General features: G+C 43.7%; 1 protein-coding gene across 1 annotated transcript in view; it reads left to right on the forward strand.

The window, feature by feature from the left end:
- Positions 1 to 21,526, forward strand: part of LOC117514713 (aromatic-L-amino-acid decarboxylase-like) — a 74,068-nt gene that overhangs the window by 37,584 nt on the left and 14,958 nt on the right. Inside the window, exon 7 of the mRNA XM_034175276.1 lies at positions 18,310 to 18,386. Within this exon, the coding sequence (XP_034031167.1) occupies positions 18,310 to 18,386 (77 nt within the window). The remainder of the gene's footprint in view (positions 1 to 18,309; positions 18,387 to 21,526) is intronic.

A 21,526-nucleotide genomic window follows, 5' to 3' on the forward strand; every position in this document is an offset into this window, starting at 1 on the left:
ATTTGGATAGTGACACAACTTCTGGTCTTTTGTCTCTGTGCACCCCTACCATGGAGGTGAACTGAAACAATCATGATCTGTTTGTCCTGGAGACCATCAGCATTAATTTAAGAGGTTTAATAAAAATATCGCATCAACCATTTAGGAATTACAGACGTTTTAAAAGACAGTCCCTACATTTTCAGAGCCCATAAGTAACTGAAAAAACTAAATATCTTGATTACTGTTAATATAAATAATCACTTTTACAGTGAGTTTTTCTTGAGACACATCAAGACACATGAACATTTCTAAGTCACTGAATATGTCATGGACTTAATTTAAATCATTTGTATTGTTCTTTAAACAAAGGGGGAAATCAGGGTAAACCATGTTTATGTGTCTTTGCTTAAATGCGATAAGTATGTTCTAGTTTATTTTTGGTTTCATTCACATCTTTCTGGATCTACACAAGTAATATGGATTACAATCTGCAGTAGCAGTTCTCCTGCTGGAACCAACTTACTACAGAGGGATGGATGGGGTGGGGTGGGGGTGGGGTTGTTGATTCTTAGATGCATTGTGATGTGGATGGTGGACAATTTGGCTCTAATTCAAAAGTATCAAAAATCGATTTTATATATGTTAATTGCAGGGTTACAAATGTGGGTGCTGGCCACCATTAATGAGCACTTCCTACTTGTACTTGAGACATATTTTGAACTAGTCACATCTTTTGTTTTTATTTAAGTGTGTTTACATTCGGCTTTGATTCCAATTTGCAACTGCAAATTGGGAGAAAACCACCTGTTTTTAGATTATGAAAATGCAACACACCACAGAACAACAAGGACCTCGTGACAAGTTCTGGCTACATCTGAACACAATTTTTACTTCAAAATGGAAACAAAACTATTACGTTATGTGATTGAATGCTTGTTGTGCCTCTAAATAAAATGTCTGCATTTAAAAATCTTCCTCTCCACAAGCATGTTGAAGGCTCCAGTGAAAGCAGACTCATATTTTGTTTCATAAAGTGGTAATAAAGAATCCAAATAGCTTCCCCTATGGTCACATGAGCAATAAGCGACAGTAAGTGACAGAGGCAATGTGATGACTTGCCATTCATTTTCAATCAGAGTGGGCATTTTGCAGTGACAAGAGACAATGGGTCACTCTACCGCTGCCAATATAAACCAGAAGTATATGCTATGCAAATGCCGTGACTACACAGCATGACATCAAGTGGTTGTTCACTTGAACAAAACAATCTAAGATGGCAGAATAAGCTCCAAAACCAGCTGTATTTATGTATTAATCTGTTTCCCATATATTTTGCAAAAGTTAGTGAGAAATAAACGCATTGTTTTTGTAACCAGGAAACACCTCTGAAGGCATTTACAAGACATCTTATGGAGATGTCAGTGTGTATGCCCGGGAACGCCATTCCAGTGACACAGCCAGCTGCTGGTTGCTGTCATTTGTCGCTAATATGACCATAGGATTACTGTGGAGTATCAATTTCCGTTCAATTTATTCATCTTATATAGCGCCAAATCACAATCAAAATAAATTAAAAGATTAAAAAGCACAATTTAAGAGTAAAAAAGTAAAAAGCATAGTAACACAATATCCAGTATGCTAGCCATGCAAAAGGCAAAACAAGCACGTCTTATGTCTGGACTTGAAAGTCTCCACAGAATCTGACTGTTTTATTGATGCAGGGAGATCATTCCACAGTACAGGGGCATGATAAGAGAAAGCTCTGTGACCTGCAGACTTCTTATTCACTTGAGGGACACAAAATAGTCCTGTGTCGCGGCTCGTCTTTAGTCTTCTCGGGATGTCTTCTTTTAGATAACACAAACTAATTGCAAGTGATATGCTAGAAAAAGGACACAACACTTTAGAATAATTCAGCCTTAAGCAAGATAAAATGCACAGAGTTTTTAAGTTTATTTAAGCCTTCGACACAGAGCTTAGACAAACTGAGTCCTCTAGAGACACTGAATATGACAACCGCGCTCGTCTATTTATTGGAGACCCGCGGGCATCGCTCCTCCTTCAACTTTTTTATTTATTTCATTCCTAAGACATGGTTTTCTATTGGAAGCGTCCTCTAGTGAACCCTAAGCAGGTGTTAGGCCATTATTTCACTGTGACAAACGCTCCCATTAAAACATGAAGGATTTACAACTGATTTTTTTAAAAGACCTTCAGCCACAGGTGCAGCTGGCCTGAGGCCCCCCCCCGCACGTGGCCTCAGTCACACGTGCAGCTGGCCTGAGGCCCCTGCACGTGGCCTGCGGGAAAGCACCTAAGAGGCCTTGGAAAGCCCCTGACAGACTGAATGACTAATAGAGCCCTTTTTTTGGGTTGAACACCTGCTAGTTCAACCAGAGGACATACAGTTCGGATCAGGACACTTGATAGTTCATCACAGTTCAAATATGGACCTAAAAATTCTTCTACAGTCCCTCCTCTGGGACTCGAAAGAGTCCCATTACTTCAACTATACTCTTGGGTTGTTTACTGACAAGACATCTTCATTTGTGCATTGCAATAATAAAAAAGAAAAACACATCACTCGACTTACTGATAACTCTGGTGCGGATATGAATAGCAGTGATACTTCACACGGTAAATATATTGCAGTGCAGGTGAACCTACATACTAAGGCACAAGGTGAGCAATTAGCTGGATTATATCAACGCAAGGTGACATTCAAACATTGAGTTTTGGTGTAATTCAAGGCACTTAAAATGGCCACATAAAACAAGTTACAGCAACTTCTTAATCATGGCAAAGTAAAGGCTTTACATTGACATCAGTGCAACCAATCATCTTCTGGCATCTATTGACTCACTCAACCAGAGGCTCCAACCCATTATACTTGGTTCTACATATTATTTTGTTAAAGCGTCACACCTTTATTACTTAAATGCATCAAATAACCCCTACGTTACCACTATTTAGTCAACCAATCAAGAAACTATTCTAAGGTTAGCGCAGCTATGTCTAGTTAAATGATAAACACAATAAATGGGTTCCCTTCATGTCCGTCCTTAAGTCATTTGCCTTAGTCAATCATATAATGGTTTTCATTATAGGCCATTTCTCAACATTCTCCACTTTGTTTTTCTTCTTTTTCAGCTTGTTTTCTAATGCCCTTTTTGGCCAGACGCCAAATTTAGGCGATGCATGTCTCTTGAGGCATGCTATAATTTAAGAAAAAGGGGTCCCTATGGTGCATCTTTACTACTAAATCTACAAACACGCCGTGTAAGGGTCCCCTTTTTATAACTTTGCAATGTGATATCTATGTGTATGCATTTAGCTTTATCTGTGTTACGCAGATGATGGTAAGGACAGACATTTACCCAACCTTCGTTACTAACATATATCCTTCTTTGTTTTTATTTACACTCAGATTTCTGAAACCAGTCCGCAATTCAAACTCAAGAACCAAGATCATAGTCCGTGTTCAGTGCCATTACGTCAGTCCGCGCTCCTCAGCATTTACTCAGCATCTGAAGTTTTGGGAGAAGTTGGGGAACATGGGGAGGTTGGCCTTTCAGGGGTAGTGGGGGAAGGATCAGGAATTCTGGCTTTCAGACAGTCGTGCAGTTCTCTGATGGATCTTTCCAGCTCCTTGTGCTGCTTGGCCAGGTTGTACAGGGCCCCCAGAGAATTCTTGCCCACATTCAGGGTGGTGGTGGCCAGTCCTAGCTGCTCCCTTTCCATATGCTCCATCATGCTGGCTAGCATGTCCATACTAGACTGAAGACCACACAGTTGAGTATGGAGGCCCTCCTGAGCACAAGAGATGTTGGCATTGTCACGGTGTATCCTGAACAGGTATGCAGCTGTCTGACTTAGTTGTGGCATGATTTCCTCAAATAGCTCATGGGGAATGTGATTTGTGAGGGGCAGGAGCTGCTCCAAGGTTTTTGGAACAGACTCTTGTGGAAGACGAAGCTCTCGAACCAAGATTGCCATGTCCAGTGGGGTGACCATGACCAGATTAAGGTTGTGCAGTCCAGGGGACAGGAAGTACAAGGGGGAAGGCATTTTGTGTGTGGGGGGAGTATTGTTGATGTCGCACAGGCAAGTGGTTGGGACACTCTGGGCATTTAGTAGCCTGTACAAAGCTCCCCTCTGTCCTGGTGGGTGAGTTCGACTAAGGTCCACCCCTGCTGATCCTCCTCCAGAGGTACTGGGCTGATCGGAATATCTCTCCTGCCTTGGGGGTGGAAAGCTGGGGACAGGTCCTAGCAGTGAATTGGGTCTAGGATGCACTCGGGCAGTTGCTGCATATGGCCGACCTTGGCTGCCTCCCCTGGAGGGTATCGTTGCCACTGGCACATGTGACTGTCTCCATGGCATCTGCGGAAGGGGTGTGTTCCTGAGTCCAAAGGGTCCTTCAGGTGATGGTGGAGTCCTCGGGCCGACTCTTGCTGCAGGCAGATTCTGTGAAGCCGTCATCGCCAGGTGCTGGAACGATGAAGATCCTTCTGTTGCCAACTGGTTTAGCTGCTGGATGGAAGGCGGCTGTGGCGACCAATCATGTCTCGACCATCCCTCCTGTATATCCTCTTCTCCAAACAGTTCTGAGAGTCCAATCAGACTTAGAGGCAGATCAGGCATAGGTCCCTGATCAGGGGAGTCTGGTCTCTCAGCCATACTCCTGTGTCCTAGTAAAATACATATACGTTCATTATTACAGCTCCATGTCATTCTTTCAGATATTGTCTATCCTATCCCTCATTTTTGTGGGTGCATGTGTGTGAATGTAAATGTGCGTGCATGTCTTCTTCCTCGTCTAGAATATCACCAAGCACGGTCCATCCCAGTCCTCCCTATCTGGGGTGTACGCCACGATATTAGGGAGCTGGGGGCTGTCGGGGAGGATAATTGGTATTTCATCCATTTCCATATATTCTGGTTCTCTGTCTGTTTCGTTTGTGCTTTCTTCTAGGGCTCGGATGGCTAACAGTGGGAGCTGTCCTACTGTGGATGAAATCAATTTATTGACCAGAAATTTTATCAAGGGAATACCACAACATATTACCAGCAAGACCGCACAAAGGCCTTTCCAATTCGGGGACAGCGATGACAGGAGTTTCCTTTTTTGTCCGCATATCCAAAAGATGTCAGCTAAGGGTACCGTTCCCTTAGCTAAATTTGGAGTAGATACCCATGGGTGAGATTCAGTCCAATTACAGACCCCCCTGTGGCTGGTACTATTTGTTCACACTGTATGCCTGCTGCTGGCAGGGTGTGACAGACGGTAATGTTCCATGCTGTTTTGGCTGGTTTGTATTCTTGCTGCTTTTGCATACACTGTATGTGGTGTTTTGACTGGGTCGTCCCTACCTGCCAATCGCTTATGTATTGTGCTACTAAGCCTTTAGCTATACAGAATGGGTGTATCATCCCTTTCTCTATTTTAATCATAGGTGGAACGGTTCCTTCTGTACTTAGGGGCACTGGACAAAGTTTACTGTCGGCAGCATATTTTTCATCACCTACTGCCATTTTCATAACACATTGTGTATAGCATTCTGCTTGGTCTGAGTTATGTTGGGGACTCCTATAACAGTTGTTGATATCAGGTAGGGGTTTAGCCTGAGGTATCACACCCTTCCGGTGACAGGCTATGCAAGGCTTTTCACTGATCTGCCTAGCCGAAAATTTCAACCATTGGTAAAATAAATTGGTCTTCAACCCTTGTGTGCGGGCTAGGTCTGTACTGGGATCCCATCTCCCTAAGTGACTGCTTGTTTCTAGGCTTCTAATTGTCCTCTTTTTCCTTGGTTTGATTTTTACCCATTTTGTGGCTTCATGTACTGTAACAGTTACGTCTTGCTTGGTTTCCCTGCATCCTCCTTTATCACAAATTACCTCTATGTTGAGTGTTCCCTCCTCTTCACATTTGATGCTAATGGCTTCGCCTAATATGTAATCCCCCAGCTTTCCCTGTATTCCTATGTTCTTGTAGGCTTTTGATTTAATGTATACCAAATTATATGTTTTTCCTGTGTTTAGAATGCCTTGTTTAGCGGCTATTGCGGCCATGGCCACGGCACAGTCCGTTGTATGTTTTGGATGTCTATTTTCTCCCATACTGACCACCAGTAGTATTGTCAATCCCTTGAATAATTCCTTAATCATTGCTCTGATGACTGTTGAGATGTGCTACTAGATGTGCTACTAAGTGAGCCGTCACTAGATGAGCTGTCACTAGGGATGTGTGGTGTATCTGTGCTTTGTCTGGGTTGTACTTCCTGTGGTTCTTCTGTCGGTAAATCTACTAAGTTGCTGTCCGAGTCTGATGTCTCCTGTGGCCTGTCTATCTGTCGGTCTGTATTTCTGTCTGTCTGTTGGCCTCCATCTCCAGTTGTTTCTGAGTCTGCATCTGAGTCTGTCGCTGCTCTATCTGGCAGGGATCCACTACTCTCTGAAGCTGTGCGTCGTCTTTGTTCAATCAGTCTCTGTGAGCGCCTTGGCCGGTGTTCGCCTGGCTGCAGGGAGGCGTGGCCTTCCCTCGGTGCTTCTTCTGGCTGCAGGGAGGCGTGGCCGTCCCTCGGTGCTGCTGTAGGGTCTCTGGCTTCTCTTGCTTCCCCCCTTGGCCCGGCGGCTCTGCCAAGACGAGCTTGCCGAGGCCGCAGGGGCGCTGGGCCACCAACCCTACAGCAGTGGTTTAAATGAAACCAAGTGTCCTTACCGTCTACTTTGACTGCTCTACGTGAGGCAAGAATAACTTTGAAAGGACCTTCTCGGCGGGGCCTGTCCCACTTCTTTTTGAACACTTTGACGTAAACCAGATCACCAGGCTGGATGCTCTGATTTTCGAGTGGAATCTCTGCTTCTCTGTCTTCTGTAGCACCTTTGACCTGCAAAAAGATAGTTTTGTGTATTTGGGTTAACTGTCTCAGATAATTATGCCATTCGTCTTGTAGCTGCTCCAGCGATGGTCCTTCGTAGGGTCCTCTCAGGTATGGAATAGGCATCGGCCGACCTGTAAGAGCTTCAAATGGTGTAAAATGGGTTAGTCGGTTAGTTTCTGAGCGCATTGACAATAAAGCAAGCGGCAACGCATCCAGCCAGGTTAGTTTGCCATTGCTGTCTGCTATGATTTTTGCTAGTTTGTTCTTTAAAATGCCATTAGCCCGTTCCACCGCCCCATTTGATTGAGGGTGATAAACACACCCAAACTTCTGTTTGATACCCAATTGTTTGAATGTTTCTTGTGTAACCTTGGCTACAAAAGCCCTACCGTTGTCAGATGAGATAGTATCTGGAATGCCAAATCTTGGAAAGACATCTCGGCACAGAAATTTGGCTACCGTTTTATGGTCTTGATTTGCAGAGGCTACTGCCTCAATCCATCGGCTGAATCTGCATATCACTACCAAAACATATCTCATTCGTTTAACTCGATTTTCAGCTCCCATGTCTATGAAATCCATCATAAGATGTCTGAATGGCCCATCAGGGACCGGAATGTGGGCTAAAGGGGCTGTGAATGATTTCCGGACATTGTACTGTGCACATACCTCACACTCATTCAACAAACGGTCCACTGTAGCTGCCATATATGGTGACCACCAGACAGCTTTTAGTTTGTTCATAATTTGGACTCGCGAACAATGATCGGGTCCGTGGGCCCAAATGATTGCATGTCGTAATAAATTGGTGGGTAACACAAAATGTCCATGACTACTGCGCCACAGCTTGTCCGCTGGCCCCTGACTGCGTGTCTCAATAGCGCCTCGTTTAACCCACATTCGTTTTTCTTCTCCACTGGCCCTACTTTGAGCCACTATCAGTGCATCAAGTGAAACCAGTGGGGCACAATCTTGGATGGTTAGCAGGGGAAACATATTTTCCCCTTGTGCTCCTTTGCGAGCTGCGTCATCTGCTAGGTTGTTACCTTGAGCTATGATGTTATTATTCTTTTGATGACCTGCACATTTAATGATGGCTACCTCAGACGGTAATTGGAGAGCTTGTAACAGTTGGGAAATTGCTTCTCCATGAGTGACAGGGGTGCCATCTGCTCTCAGGAATCCCCTTTGTTTCCAAATGTTTGCATGTACATGACATACGCCATAAGCGTAGGCTGAGTCTGTGTAGATATTAACACGTTGATCTTTAGCTATCTGGCAAGCCATAGTTAAGGCTTTGATTTCTGCCAGTTGGGCTGAACAAGGCTGATCAATTCCTTGGGACTCCAGTAATTCAAAGGTCTTGCCATCCGTGTTTAGTTTAACAATCCCCATACCCGCATGCAATCCCGCGGCATCCCGAAAGCATGAGCCATCCACGAACAGGGTTAGATCTGCATCTATGGCGTGATTATACAAATGTTCTCTGGCTCTCAAAAATTTCTCTGTCTCTGCCACACAGTTATGTGGAGTACCATCTAACGGTGTGGTCAATTTGGTGGCAGGATTCACCGTGTGACAACGTTGTATTGTTATTTCTGGAGCGGACAACACAACTTCATATCCAGTGCGTCTAGCTTGTGTTAAGACAAAACGTTGACTGGTTAGCAGGGCATGTAACTGATGCGACGTGTACAACGTTACTGCATGTCCCATGATTATGGATGATGCTTTTTGAAATGCAAAGGCAGCTGCTGCTAGACCCTGATAGCATGGTGGCAATCCTGTTTCAATGTTGTCAAGCTTTGTCCTATAATAGGCCAATGGTTGTTTTCCTTCATTTGTTTCCTGCATTAGTACAGCACAAGCATAACCAGCTTTTTCAGTAACATACAAATGGAAAGGTTTCCCATAATCTGGGTTACCTAACGCGGGAGCAGATTGCATGTCTGTTTTTAGGGCCTCAAAAGCTCCCGTTGCCTCATCTGTCCAGACGAGGAGAGCTGCATTGCTTGTTTGCCCCACTGCTCTAATCATGGCACGCAAAGGTGCAGTTTTTATAGCATAATCACAAATCCACGGCCGACTGTACCCTGCCATCCCAAGGAATGAAAGCATCTGTCCCACTGTTTGGGGTTTGGGAGCCTTGATTATAGCCTCCACTTGGCTTGGGGCTATACATCGCGTGGTCCCACACAACTGTCTTCCCAAGTATTCTACTTGTTGTTTGCAGAACTGCAATTTGTCCTTACTTACTTTATGACCTCCATCTGCCAATGCATGCAATACAATTAATGAATCTTTTTCACACTGTTCTTGAGTCTCTGATGCAATAAGGAGATCATCCATATATTGCACCAATGTACTGGGTATGTCAAGGTGTTGTAAATCTTCAGCCAGGACTTTGTTAAAGATGGCTGGGGACAGGTTCAGTCCCTGAGGTAGCCGTGTATACGTTAGCTGTTGTCCCAGAAATGTGAATGCAAACAAATGTTGTGAGTCTGGGTGCACAGGCACACTGAAATAGGCTGAACACAGATCTATTACTGTGTACCATTTTGCTCCAGCAGGGATGCTTGATAGTATAGTATGTGGATCAGGTACTATAGGTGCATCCATTTCTATTATTGCATTGATAGGACGCAGATCATGTACCAGCCGATACTCTTTGGTATTGTTTTTAGGGATAGGGTAGATAGGAGTATTGCATGGGCTTGCAGTTTTTATTAAAACTCCAGCTGCCATTAGTCCCTTAATTACTGGTTTTATGCCTTCAATAGCCTGAGGTTTTAATGGATACTGCCTTTGGTGAGGCAGTTTTGCTCCCGGTTTTACTTTTATTTTTACTGGTAAGGCTGTTTTTACTAGTCCTACATCCGTTTTGCTTTTGGACCACACCACTGGTGGTATTTGCTCTAACAATTTCTCTTGTTGGGCCGATAACACCATCTGTCCCTCTGGTCTAGGATTGAGCTCCACTTTTTGAGCTATAGCCTCATCATTTACTTTTAAATTAATTCGTACAAACTGCTGGTCTTTTGACAGATGTACTTGTGGACTTTCCATGTTTTGCCATTCTTCAACTTCTGAGGCTGTCTTTACCATTGGACCTAGGTCATGGGATTCGTACTTTTCTGAGACTAAAAGGGTCACATGAGGCGTGGCATTCGGCATTTGATACCATTGTTGTTCAGCTGAAGTTAGCTTGACAGAAGCTGCGGCCCCTTGGGGGCCTAAATAAATTTCTGTGGTGGTTATATGAAACAGCCGTTGATTCATCAATGCATCCCAGCAGCATGCATAGTCAGTTTGTTCTTGTTTGGCATCGAACATCAGGGTGACATGTAAAGGTAAACTAGGTGTACATACTGCTTCATAGTGTTGTTCTGCCCAGGGCTTCCATTTTTCCCATTCCAGTTGAAGATTTGAATTTTCTGGTTGTAACTTCAGCCAGTATACCATGGGTTGCACAGGTCGGACCTTGTTTTCCATGTCCATAAGCACCATAATGTTGGCGAGTGCTTCGTCAGGAAAGTGTATTTGCAGTCCTTGATGGGTACACACTATCTGGGTTTGTAGCTTACATAAAATGTCTCTTCCCAGCAAATTCACAGGTGTATTTTGTGAGTATAACAGGGGTGCTTCAATTGTTTTTCCTGCAATCGTTACAGGAAGTGGGCGTGTAAAAGGTATTATTTGAGTCTTCCCAGAGAAGCCGATGGTCTTAATTACAGACCCAGAGAGGGGGAGATGAGCGCCCATTTTCCCTATGCAAGAGTATGTTGCCCCTGTATCCACCATGAAAGGGAAATCTCTGTTTTGTATATTAACAGTGACGGTTGGCTCTTCCTTAGGTATCATCGAAATAGCCAATGCCACCGTTTCCCCCTCTGTCTTCTCTAGGCCTCCCTATTGCCAATAGGCAGAGGGTCCAACCCAAGGTCGGGTCGGACAATTTCTCATTCGATGTCCAGGTTGTCCACAGCTCCAACACTCATTAGAGGGTTGATCCCCTATTGGGGGTGTTGGTCCCATAGGCGGTCCCGCTTGACTGTTCCTGGGAGCTGAGTTTTGGAATCTGCTTCCAAATGAAGGTTGGCGAGATCCTCTTCGCCACCCTCCTCTTTGACCTGGAAAGTTCCGTGACTCTCCTCTCCACCCATGACTGTAGGTGGGTCCATTTCCGGGTGTGCCAGTGCTATGGTAGTGATAGTGATGCTCCACTGGTGCCGAGACTTCTCCTGCAGCAGTGCTCCCTGCTGCTCCCTGGGGGCTCTGTGTGGCTGTTACCACAGGTGCCTGTATGGTGGCAGCAGTGTTTGCCGTAGGGCCTAGGCTCGCCGGCTCAGAAGGAACAGGGGTCATCATTGGTGCCTGGGTCTTTGTTTTTTCTTTCTTGACTTTGGTTAGCTCTCCCAACTGCATCTGCACCAATTTTTTCGTCAGGGATTTTGCTGCATCTTCTTCTTTTTGTTTTTCTTTCTTGTAGATTTCAAGATGGTGACAAATATGCTCAGAGTATAAAGCCCAATTCATTTTCGATAGTCCCACGACTCCATCTAGGGCTTTCTGAACCTCATCTGGTAGAGCCTTTTTTACAGTTATTTTAAACAGGATTTCAGTTGCTGGTGAATGGTTCCATGCATTTCCTGTTTCCTCCGCCCATCTTTTCTGGAATCGGTGCAGGAACTTCTTTGGGCACTCTTCAGGTGTCCACTCCTCATCATCCAATTTAGAGGGATCCAAGACCTCAGGGTACTTTCTTCTCAGTCCTTCCCACATGGAGTTTCTATAGCGATTAAAGGGGACTTCATCATGTTGATTAGTGCCCATCATTTGTGTTAGTCCAACCTTTCCTGCTAATTCTTCAGTGTCATGTTTTCCCATGACATGCATTAGCAAGGCTTTTATGTCACCTAAAGACAAGGTTACCCCTGCAGTGCCTTCTTCTAAGGCAGTTATCCATCTCCCCGTTCCTTGGGTGATGTCTGGCAGCCTGTTGGCCAGCCCCACCACGTCTGTCCAGCTCCATGGGGTATACACATGATGTCCGTTTCTAACCACCAGTGGGCATATGAGGTCGTCGTCCTCCTCTTCTTCTGTGCGGGCTCCATACTGTCTTCCAGATCGAGTGCGACTGACTGGTTCCAGGCAGTCCATCCAGTCGGTTATATTCTGTTCTAAAGCCGCTATGTCTTTGGCTACACATTGTTGTCTTTGCCTGAGTCGGGCCTCTTTTCCACTCTCAATGACGATCTCACCAGAAATTTTTCGGGTGGGTGGCTGTATAATGTGATTCCCTTGATTGGGTGTCGATTGTTGTAATATTCTTCTTTCCTCGGCGTCCCTATGTCTTTGTTTTCTTTCCTTCGCTAGCCGAAGTTGCTCAGCTAGTTCTTCATTATCTCTTCTGGCCAGATCCAGTGTGTCACAGAAGCTCTTGTGCCACTCTTCGGAGCCTCTATAGCCTGTGAAGGTCCAGTCGGCTGACTTATGGTGGGAGGGGACGGTTTTCAGTGGACCTCGATGTGCAGGCGGAGCCTTCAGGTCTCTCTCTTTATCCTCGTCTGCCTCCGTGTCACTGTTATTTGTGGCCCCCCCTGCTGGTCGTGGTGAGCGACCACTTACTTTCGGACTTGGAGACCTTGTATGATCCATTTGACAGACTGAGGACCTGTCTCCTTGTGGCTCTCGAGCTTTTAGTGTCAGTGTGAATTTGCCCTCCACATCCATGCCTTGGTCCTCTTCACGAGTTCCTAATACAAATTGTCCAGCTGTCTTTCCCATATCATGACGTTTATATGGGGGTGGCTCTGCTTCCCAGCTCGGTGCACTGGCTTTAGTCTCTTTGGATCTTTCCTCTGTCATTTTTTCTCTTTTCTGCTGTAGCCTCTGTGCTTCCTGCTTGAACAAGGCCAAAACTTCTTTTTCTTCAGTGCGTTTTTTGTTGTTATTTACGTTCTTCTGCTGATCTTTAATTTCTTTTTTCTGTATTTCTACCGCACCTGCTTCACACATCACCGGATCAAATGATCCCTCCAAAGGCCATTGCCTGCCCCCATGTGACCTTTTGTGCCACTTTCTCATACATTGGTTGGCCTTAGTGCGTTTTCCTGGATATTTTCTTAGTACTAAGTCTAGCGGGGTACTTTCCCGACCTTGACCTTGAGAGTTACCCATGTAACCCTGACAAACGCTATGTGAGGTGTTTCTATGGTGTTCTGGTAGTCCCTCAGGGGCTGTCCTGATCCAGACCAATAACTTGCTGGCTGTAACACCTGTTTTGTATTTTAAACCCTTAAAAGGATTAAATTTCCAACTGTTATGCCCGTCTTCTTTTTCTTTAACTAAATACGAAAATTTACCTGTTTCCCACCGAACCTTCCTTGGGACCACAGTCAGAGTCAACCTAGGAAACAGTTCTTCACCTGGATCGGTTGGCAGTGTTATTAAATGATTTAATGGTATGCTAATTTCTTTATTAGGATCAGCACAAAGCAGCTCCAACCACGGGGTTAAACCCTGATGCCACAGACGTCTTATCAGCAGCTCCCAATTAATTAGAGGGAATTGTTCTTTCTTTTGCTTCAGATTGATTACCTTAGTAATCTGCCATAATTTCTGATTGATCTCTTGTTCGTCCTGCCAATGTTCTGCTCCTACCCTGTCAAAATAGGTCCTTTCCAGCCAAAAATGTGTCCTGATTCCCTGGGTTTCGATGTCTCCGTCAGTCAAGTAATGTTCTGGGAGTATTATTTCATCATCACTTAAGTCTCCCATCAATGACTGTCCCAAGCATTGATCAGTCTGTCAGCTTTTTCACTATAATCTAAGCTTTAACTCTTTTGATTTATAACCAACTTTATTTATTTAATCCTCTTACAACCCTAACACTTCCTAGTGTCTTTGCTCCCGACTTTCTATTTTCCTTCTAATTTTTTAACTTTCTGCTTCTCGTCTTTTTCTGCTATGTTTGTTTATTAGTTTTCTTTCTTTGAAATAATATCTACCTTCTCTGTATTTACATAGCAGTCTAGTCTCTTATCCTGTCTTTTTCTTCACTGTCTCTGTTTCACACTTTCCTCTCTGCCTGTCATGCACCTCCCAAGTCCTCCTGTTGGGTCTAAATACCTCCCCCTCGTACTCTTTCACATTAATCTTGTATGTCAGCCAGCCTGCAAGCCCTCACAGCTTTACACAGATTACTCTCCACTCTCCCACACACCAATCTTCAAAAGCTTTATACACAAAAATTATTAAAAACAACTTTCTATATATCTCTATCTAGACTTCTGCCACTTTTCACTCCGCGGCTTTAAACAACCTTTTTATTCACTTAACACCAATGTGTTCTGTTTAAGCATGTATCTCTTCTTCACGTTAGACAGCTTCTCCGGCGCTGTCAGCAACTTCATATATTATTTTTTTTTACAAGCCCTCTTTGAGCGTACAATATTTCATTTACTTCTATGCCTTACCGCGCCTCGCGTGCGTATCCTGTGCTTAATATATTATTTTTCACCAGCTCCTTTCTGAGCATACAATATTTCATTTACTTCTACGCCTTACCGCGCCTCGTGTGCGTATCCTGTGCTTAATATATTATTTTCACAAGCTCCTTTCTGAGCATACAATATTTCATTTATTTCTACGCCTTACTGCGCCTCGCGTGCGTATCCTGTGCCTTTCTGCACTTTCTTCTACCTTTTTTTTTTTCCACTTACTGAGCTCCTCGTGAGCTTAATGTGCCTTTGCACTGAAAATATTCTCTTTTTCTTTTCTTATAAAAAACTCATATTACTGTGTACTTAATTACTTATTCTTCTCCCACGCCCCACAAGCGTGTATTTGGTGCCTTACTGCACTATTTTCTGCTTCATTAATTCTCATGTATTCTGCACTAACTCTCTATTTATTTTATTTTTTTTATAGTTTTTCTCTTTTCTTAAAAAATGACATCCTTTATTGAGCTCTTTTACTTACTGTCAGCTGTGCTACTTTGCACTGTTCTCTTTAAATCTCTTCATCACGTACGGTATTTCTACTGCGCCCCCTCAGGTGCTCATCTTGTGCTTCCTCTGCACGTATTCTCTGTTAAACTCTTTTTCTCACTTATTTCACTTCAGTCTCTGTTAAACTCTTTAAATAACCTTGTATTACCTTGTATCTATTTGTCAGTATACTCCCCTAAATTAACCCCTACAGCGCATGCTATCAGCCGGCACGTTAGTAACGAATTTCAACACCAATTATTCCCCAAGCATCCAGGTTAATTCTCCACGCATTCTTTTCCACACCAGAGTTCATGAACATTCCTGACCTTTCACTCACACAGACATTCTTTTTTTCCGGGAACACACACACCTTCTGAGCATTTTATCTACAAGGCCTAATAATTTTCAATCTTATCTTTTTTTAGTTTCTTATCAATTTTCTTAGTCCAGGTTCTTTTGGGTAAGAGGCAATTAAAAAAATATCACCTGTCAACTTGGGCGGAAATCCCGACTCACTCCTCCAGATCGTGCAGAAGTTATAAAAGGTTTCTGCTTACCTTTTAGTCGTGATCACTGTTATTTACGGTCTGGAGGGATGAGCTGGACCGCCCCATGCTGCCGGAATGCCCCTGGACCCTCCTGGCTGGCTCGCCAAGTTCTGTCGCGGCTCGTCTTTAGTCTTCTCGGGATGTCTTCTTTTAGATAACACAAACTAATTGCAAGTGATATGCTAGAAAAAGGACACAACACTTTAGAATAATTCAGCCTTAAGCAAGATAAAATGCACAGAGTTTTTAAGTTTATTTAAGCCTTCGACACAGAGCTTAGACAAACTGAGTCCTCTAGAGAGACTGAATATGACAACCGCGCTCGTCTATTTATTGGAGACCCGCGGGCATCGCTCCTCCTTCAACTTTTTTATTTATTTCATTCCTAAGACATGGTTTTCTATTGGAAGCGTCCTCTAGTGAACCCTAAGCAGGTGTTAGGCCATTATTTCAATGTGACAAACGCTCCCATTAAAACATGAAGGATTTACAACTGATTTTTTTAAAAGACCTTCAGCCACAGGTGCAGCTGGCCTGAGGCCCCCCCCGCACGTGGCCTCAGTCACACGTGCAGCTGGCCTGAGGCCCCTGCACGTGGCCTGCGGGAAAGCACCTAAGAGGCCTTGGAAAGCCCCTGACAGACTGAATGACTAATAGAGCCCTTTTTTTGGGTTGAACACCTGCTAGTTCAACCAGAGGACATACAGTTCGGATCAGGACACTTGATAGTTCATCACAGTTCAAATATGGACCTAAAAATTCTTCTACACCTGCATCCTGCAAACACAAAGTCCGGGCCGGTACGTAGGGTTTAACTGGACCAGCTAAGTAGGGAGGTGCCAGTCCGTGACCAATTTTATTGGCTGGTCGCAGTACCTTATCATCATCATTTATGGATTATCACCTAAAATCGTCTCCTCCACTACTTTCAGTATAATACGCATTGTGGAGCGCATTGTGTGCACTGTTCATCCTGCTGATCCCAAATTGCAATTAAAAGGAAATACGCGTGCACAAGATGTCACGAGCCATGTGTTTAGCATTTTTAAGACTGTCAGCAAATATGTAGTGCAGCAAAGTTTCACCATTATCACAAGGCATGTTTTATTTATTCTGACAGAAGTATAAAGTGAAGTGCAGCACAGTGAGTGTGCACAGTCCCTCAGCTGGCCTATCACTACACTATTGGAATGCAAAGCACAAGCGCAAGTCTTTAGCTCTTTAAATGCATTGATTATCTGTTGAATTCAAAGAATGGTATATTGCCAGGTTTTCACTCACTGAGGTGCAGGGGTGGTGGCCAAGTGGTTAATGTGCTTGGTTTCAGTTCAGAAGGCTCCGGGTTCAAATCCCACCCCCGCCACATTTCTCCATGTAATGTGGAGTTGCGTCAGGAAGGGCATCCGGCGTAAAACCTGTGCCAATTCAACATGCAGATCCACCTTGGATTTGCTGTGGCGACCCCGAGTGCAAACAAGGGAGCAGCCGAAGGGACTTACTTTTTTCACTCACTGAGGTGCATGACCTGCCTGAAACATTGTTCACTGCAAGTCAGAACTGCTGACCTTTGGATGTACCAGACCCAGCTTACCACAAAGTCTACAATTATTCATACATAATACATACAAAATACTCATTTACATACTGCTGTCTACATGACATCAATGCCCACTGTCATGTGTGCAATTATTGTTGCAGTGACCACCAACCCAACGTGCAAAAATTTGAACAGCCCAGTCAGTTTACCGCTCGTTCTTTTGGATCTTAGTAAATTAGGCCCAATGTTTGTGTTTGCATAAAGCCCATGGAGAGTCAAATGACCCTGGCTAGCTGACCTGGCTAGCCACATTCTTGTGTTTGCATATTTGCTGTCTGTGTGTTCTGAGACTTCCTTGTTTACATAACAGAAGTAGCTCTCCATAGGGGATCTTGGAGTCACTTGCCTAGCTGAAAGGACTGCGTATGAAGCAGGAGTTGTGTGCAAAACGTGTAAAATTACAGCTGCCTAGTACACCTATTGCTACAACTATTTGTGCACCACAGCGGCTGAAAGATCTGTCGTTCTGGATGTCCCAGCTGGACAACATGTACTGTGTTTGAATAGCAAACACAGGGGACTGTTAGTCATTGTGAGTGACTGTAACCTGTAGCTATTATATACGAGGTCTATTAGAAAAGTATCCGACCTTATTATTTTTTTCAAAAACCATATGGATTTGAATCACGTGTGATTGCGTCAGACAAGCTTGAACCCTCGTGCGCATGCATGTGTTTTTCCACGCCTGTCGGTTGCTTCATTCGCCTGTGAGCAGGCTTTGAGTGAGGAGTGGTCCAGCCCCCTCGGCGGATTTTCATTGTCAGGAAATGGCGGAATGATTTGGGCTTTTTTTCCATCAGAATTTTTTCAGAAACTGTTAGAGACTGGCAGCTGGAAACCATTCGAAAAATTTATCTGGCTTTTGGTGAAAATTTCACGGGCTTCACAGAGAATAGCACTGCACTGTATAGGCCCGATGTATCTGAGTGAGCTCTTGCAGCCATACACTCCACGTAGGGCTCTGAGGTCAGCTGACCAGCTTCTCCTGGCTGTTCCTAAAGCCAGGCTTAAATCCAGAGGTGATAGAGCCTTTTCTGTCGCAGCACCACGACTCTGGAACCATCTTCCGCTGACTGTCAGGTCCTCAGAGTCTGTGAGACAGTTCCTTTAATATTTTACACTTTTGTATTGCTATTATTGGGAAGCACTTTGGTCAGCTGCAGCTGTGTTTTAAATGTGCTATATAAATAAATTTGAATTTGAATTTAGAAATGACAAATATAAAATATAGATAGAAAAACTATTTAAGCCATCAGGTACATGATTTTTTTAATTCATGACCTTTTTCCCCATGTAAACAGGGTGAAGAAAAGAGCTGACATTATCGGAGCCTTCAAGGTGAATCCAGTCTACCTGAGACGTGAAAATCAAGAGTCAGGTGAAAGTTCTTGTTCTTTTGGCCTGTGAGGATTATTGTTTGAATCAAGTCAGGCGAACCATCAGTGTACTGTTTCATCTAATCAAATGTTAAACAGCCTGGTGGCATTTACAAGATGACCGCAAAAATTATTAGCCACTTCAGTTTTCAATCTGGTGGGAGTTTTTTTTTTTTTTTAAAGATAGAACCTGGAAATATATGTATTTTCATCATATATTTGCACAATTTTGGTTTATTTCAATGTTGTACCCTGTGCAATTTTTTGTGCTTTTTAGTTGGATTGTATACGGTGTAAGAGTTTAGTAATAGAGGGAGTATTTCTGTTTTTAAAGTTAGCCTTGTCATTTGGATGAACATTCATCTTCACTGCTTCCCAAACTTACCTGTGGGTCCAAGTAGCTTGTGCACAGCAATGGCAACACCCCAGTAAACTCCATTGGCTTGCAGGCTGAACTAAGTAAGGATAGCACACAGAGAGATTCTTTACGATGGGGTTTGCTTTGCTCCTGTATCACTTAAAAAGCCCAAAACTACATACAAATTAAAAATCCATTGATCTCTTCCACTCTGACTGCCTGGTGGTAAACTTTAGAAATGATAAATTCACAAATGGAAATCTGTATCAACAGTTGTATGCAAAAGTTTGGGCACCCCTGATAATTTTCATGATTTCCTTTTATAAATCATTGGTTGTCTGGATCAGAAATTTCAGTTAAATACACTCAACAAAAATATAAACGCAACACTTTTGGTTTTGCTCCCATTTTGTATGAGATGAACAAAAGATCTAAAACTTTTTCCACATACACAATATCACCATTTCCCTCAAATATTGTTCACAAACCAGTCTAAATCTGTGATAGTGAGCACTTCTCCTTTGCTGAGATAATCCATCCCACCTCACAGGTGTGCCATATCAAGATGCTGATTAGACACCATGATTAGTGCACAGGTGTGCCTTAGACTGTCCACAATAAAAGGCCACTCTGAAAGGTGCAGTTTTATCACACAGCACAATGCCACAGATGTCGCAAGATTTGAGGGAGCGTGCAATTGGCATGCTGACAGCAGGAATGTCAACCAGAGCTGTTGCTCGTGTATTGAATGTTCATTTCTCTCCCATAAGCCGTCTCCAAAGGCGTTTCAGAGAATTTGGCAGTACATCCAACCAGCCTCACAACCACAGACCACGTGTAACCACACCAGCCCAGGACCTCCACATCCAGCATGTTCACCTCCAAGATCGTCTGAGACCAGCCACTCGGACAGCTACTGAAACAATCGGTTTGCATAACCAAAGAATTTCTGCACAAACTGTCAGAAACCGTCTCAGGGAAGCTCATCTGCATGCTCGTCGTCCTCATTGGGGTCTCGACATGACTCCAGTTCGTCGTTGTAACCGACTTAAGTGGGCAAATGCTCACATTCGCTGGCGTTTGGCACGTTGGAGAGGTGTTCTCTTCACGGATGAATCCCGGTTCACACTGTCAAGGGCAGATGGCAGACAGCGTGTGTGGCGTCGTGTGGGTGAGCGGTTTTCTGATGTCAATGTTGTGGATCAAGTGGCCCATGGTGGCGGTGGGGTTATGGTATGGGCAGGCGTCTGTTATGGACGAAGAACACAGGTGCATTTTATTGATGGCATTTTGAATGCACAGAGATATCGTGACGAGATCCTGAGGCCCATTGTTGTGCCATACATCCAAGAACATCACCTCATGTTGCAGCAGGATAATGCACAGCCCCATGTTGCAGAGATCTGTACACAATTCTTGGAAGCTGAAAATGTCCCAGTTCTTGCATGGCCGGCATACTCACCGGACATGTCACCCATTGAGCATGTTTGGGATGCTCTGGACTGGCGTATACGACAGCGTGTACCAGTTCCTACCAATATCTAGCAACTTCGCACAGCCATTGAAGAGGAGTGGACGAACATTCCACAGGCCACAACTGACAACCTGATCAACTCTATGCGAAGGAGATGTGTTGCACTGCATGAGGCAAATGGTGGTCACACCAGATACTGACTGGTATCCCCCCCCCCCCCCCAATAAAACAAAACTGCACCTTTCAGAGTGGCCTTTTATTGTGGGCAGTCTAAGGCACACCTGTGCACTAATCATGGTGTCTAATCAGCATCTTGATATGGCACATCTGTGAGGTGGGATGGATTATCTCAGCAAAGGAGAAGTGCTCACTATCACAGATTTAGACTTGTTTGTGAACAGTATTTGAGGGAAATGGTGATATTGTGTATGTGGAAAAAGTTTTAGATCTTTGAGTTCATCTCATACAAAATGGGAGCAAAACCAAAAGTGTTGCGTTTATATTTTTGTTGAGTGTATATAATATAGCAGACGAACACACTGATATTGAGAAGTGGAATGAAATATCTCGTATTTACAGAACAAAAATTAAACTAAACAAAATTGGGCAGGTGCATAAATTTATTTCTCCTCATTGCATCTCTTCTAATGAATGCTAACATGGGTGCCTCTAAACAACTGACCTGAAAACAAAAATTGTTCAATGTCATGGTTTAGGGGAAGGATACAAAAACCTATCTCAGAGATTTCAGCTGTCAGTTTCCACTGTGACGAACATATTGAGGAAATGGAAGACTGCAGGCACAGTAGTTAACCCCTTAACCCCTAGAGCCTATTTCACCAAAATCACATACCTATACATTATGATTTATTTCTCAGCTTGTACAAGGTCAAAAATGCAAACATTTGGATCAGCTAAAAGACAGGTCCTAGGGGATGTTGTGGATGCAAAAAAATTGAAAGTAAATAATATTTTGTAGGATTAAATGAGTTTTTTTTTCCCCAAAAAGTGAATTCCGATTTATGTCTTTATTTGCTTGGCGTTTCAGCTGTGGTTAGTTGATATGTGATTGAAGTGGATACGTTTGTAGAGGAGACTTCGCTTAACATTTTGATGTATAATAAGTGTATGTTGGTGTCAGCACTGGTTAGTTATGAGTGTTCAAATGTTCCAAAACAGGGCAAGTCCCCAAATTTGGGGACTCTAGGGTTTAAGAAGTGGCAGGCCAAGAAAAATCTCAGATAAGCTGAAACAAAGGATGGTTTGAACAGCCATAGTCAACCCACATACCTGCTCCAAAGACCTACGAC

This window comes from Thalassophryne amazonica, chromosome 7 (genome assembly GCF_902500255.1).
Source record: "Thalassophryne amazonica chromosome 7, fThaAma1.1, whole genome shotgun sequence".
NCBI classification, from domain to species: domain Eukaryota; kingdom Metazoa; phylum Chordata; class Actinopteri; order Batrachoidiformes; family Batrachoididae; genus Thalassophryne; species Thalassophryne amazonica.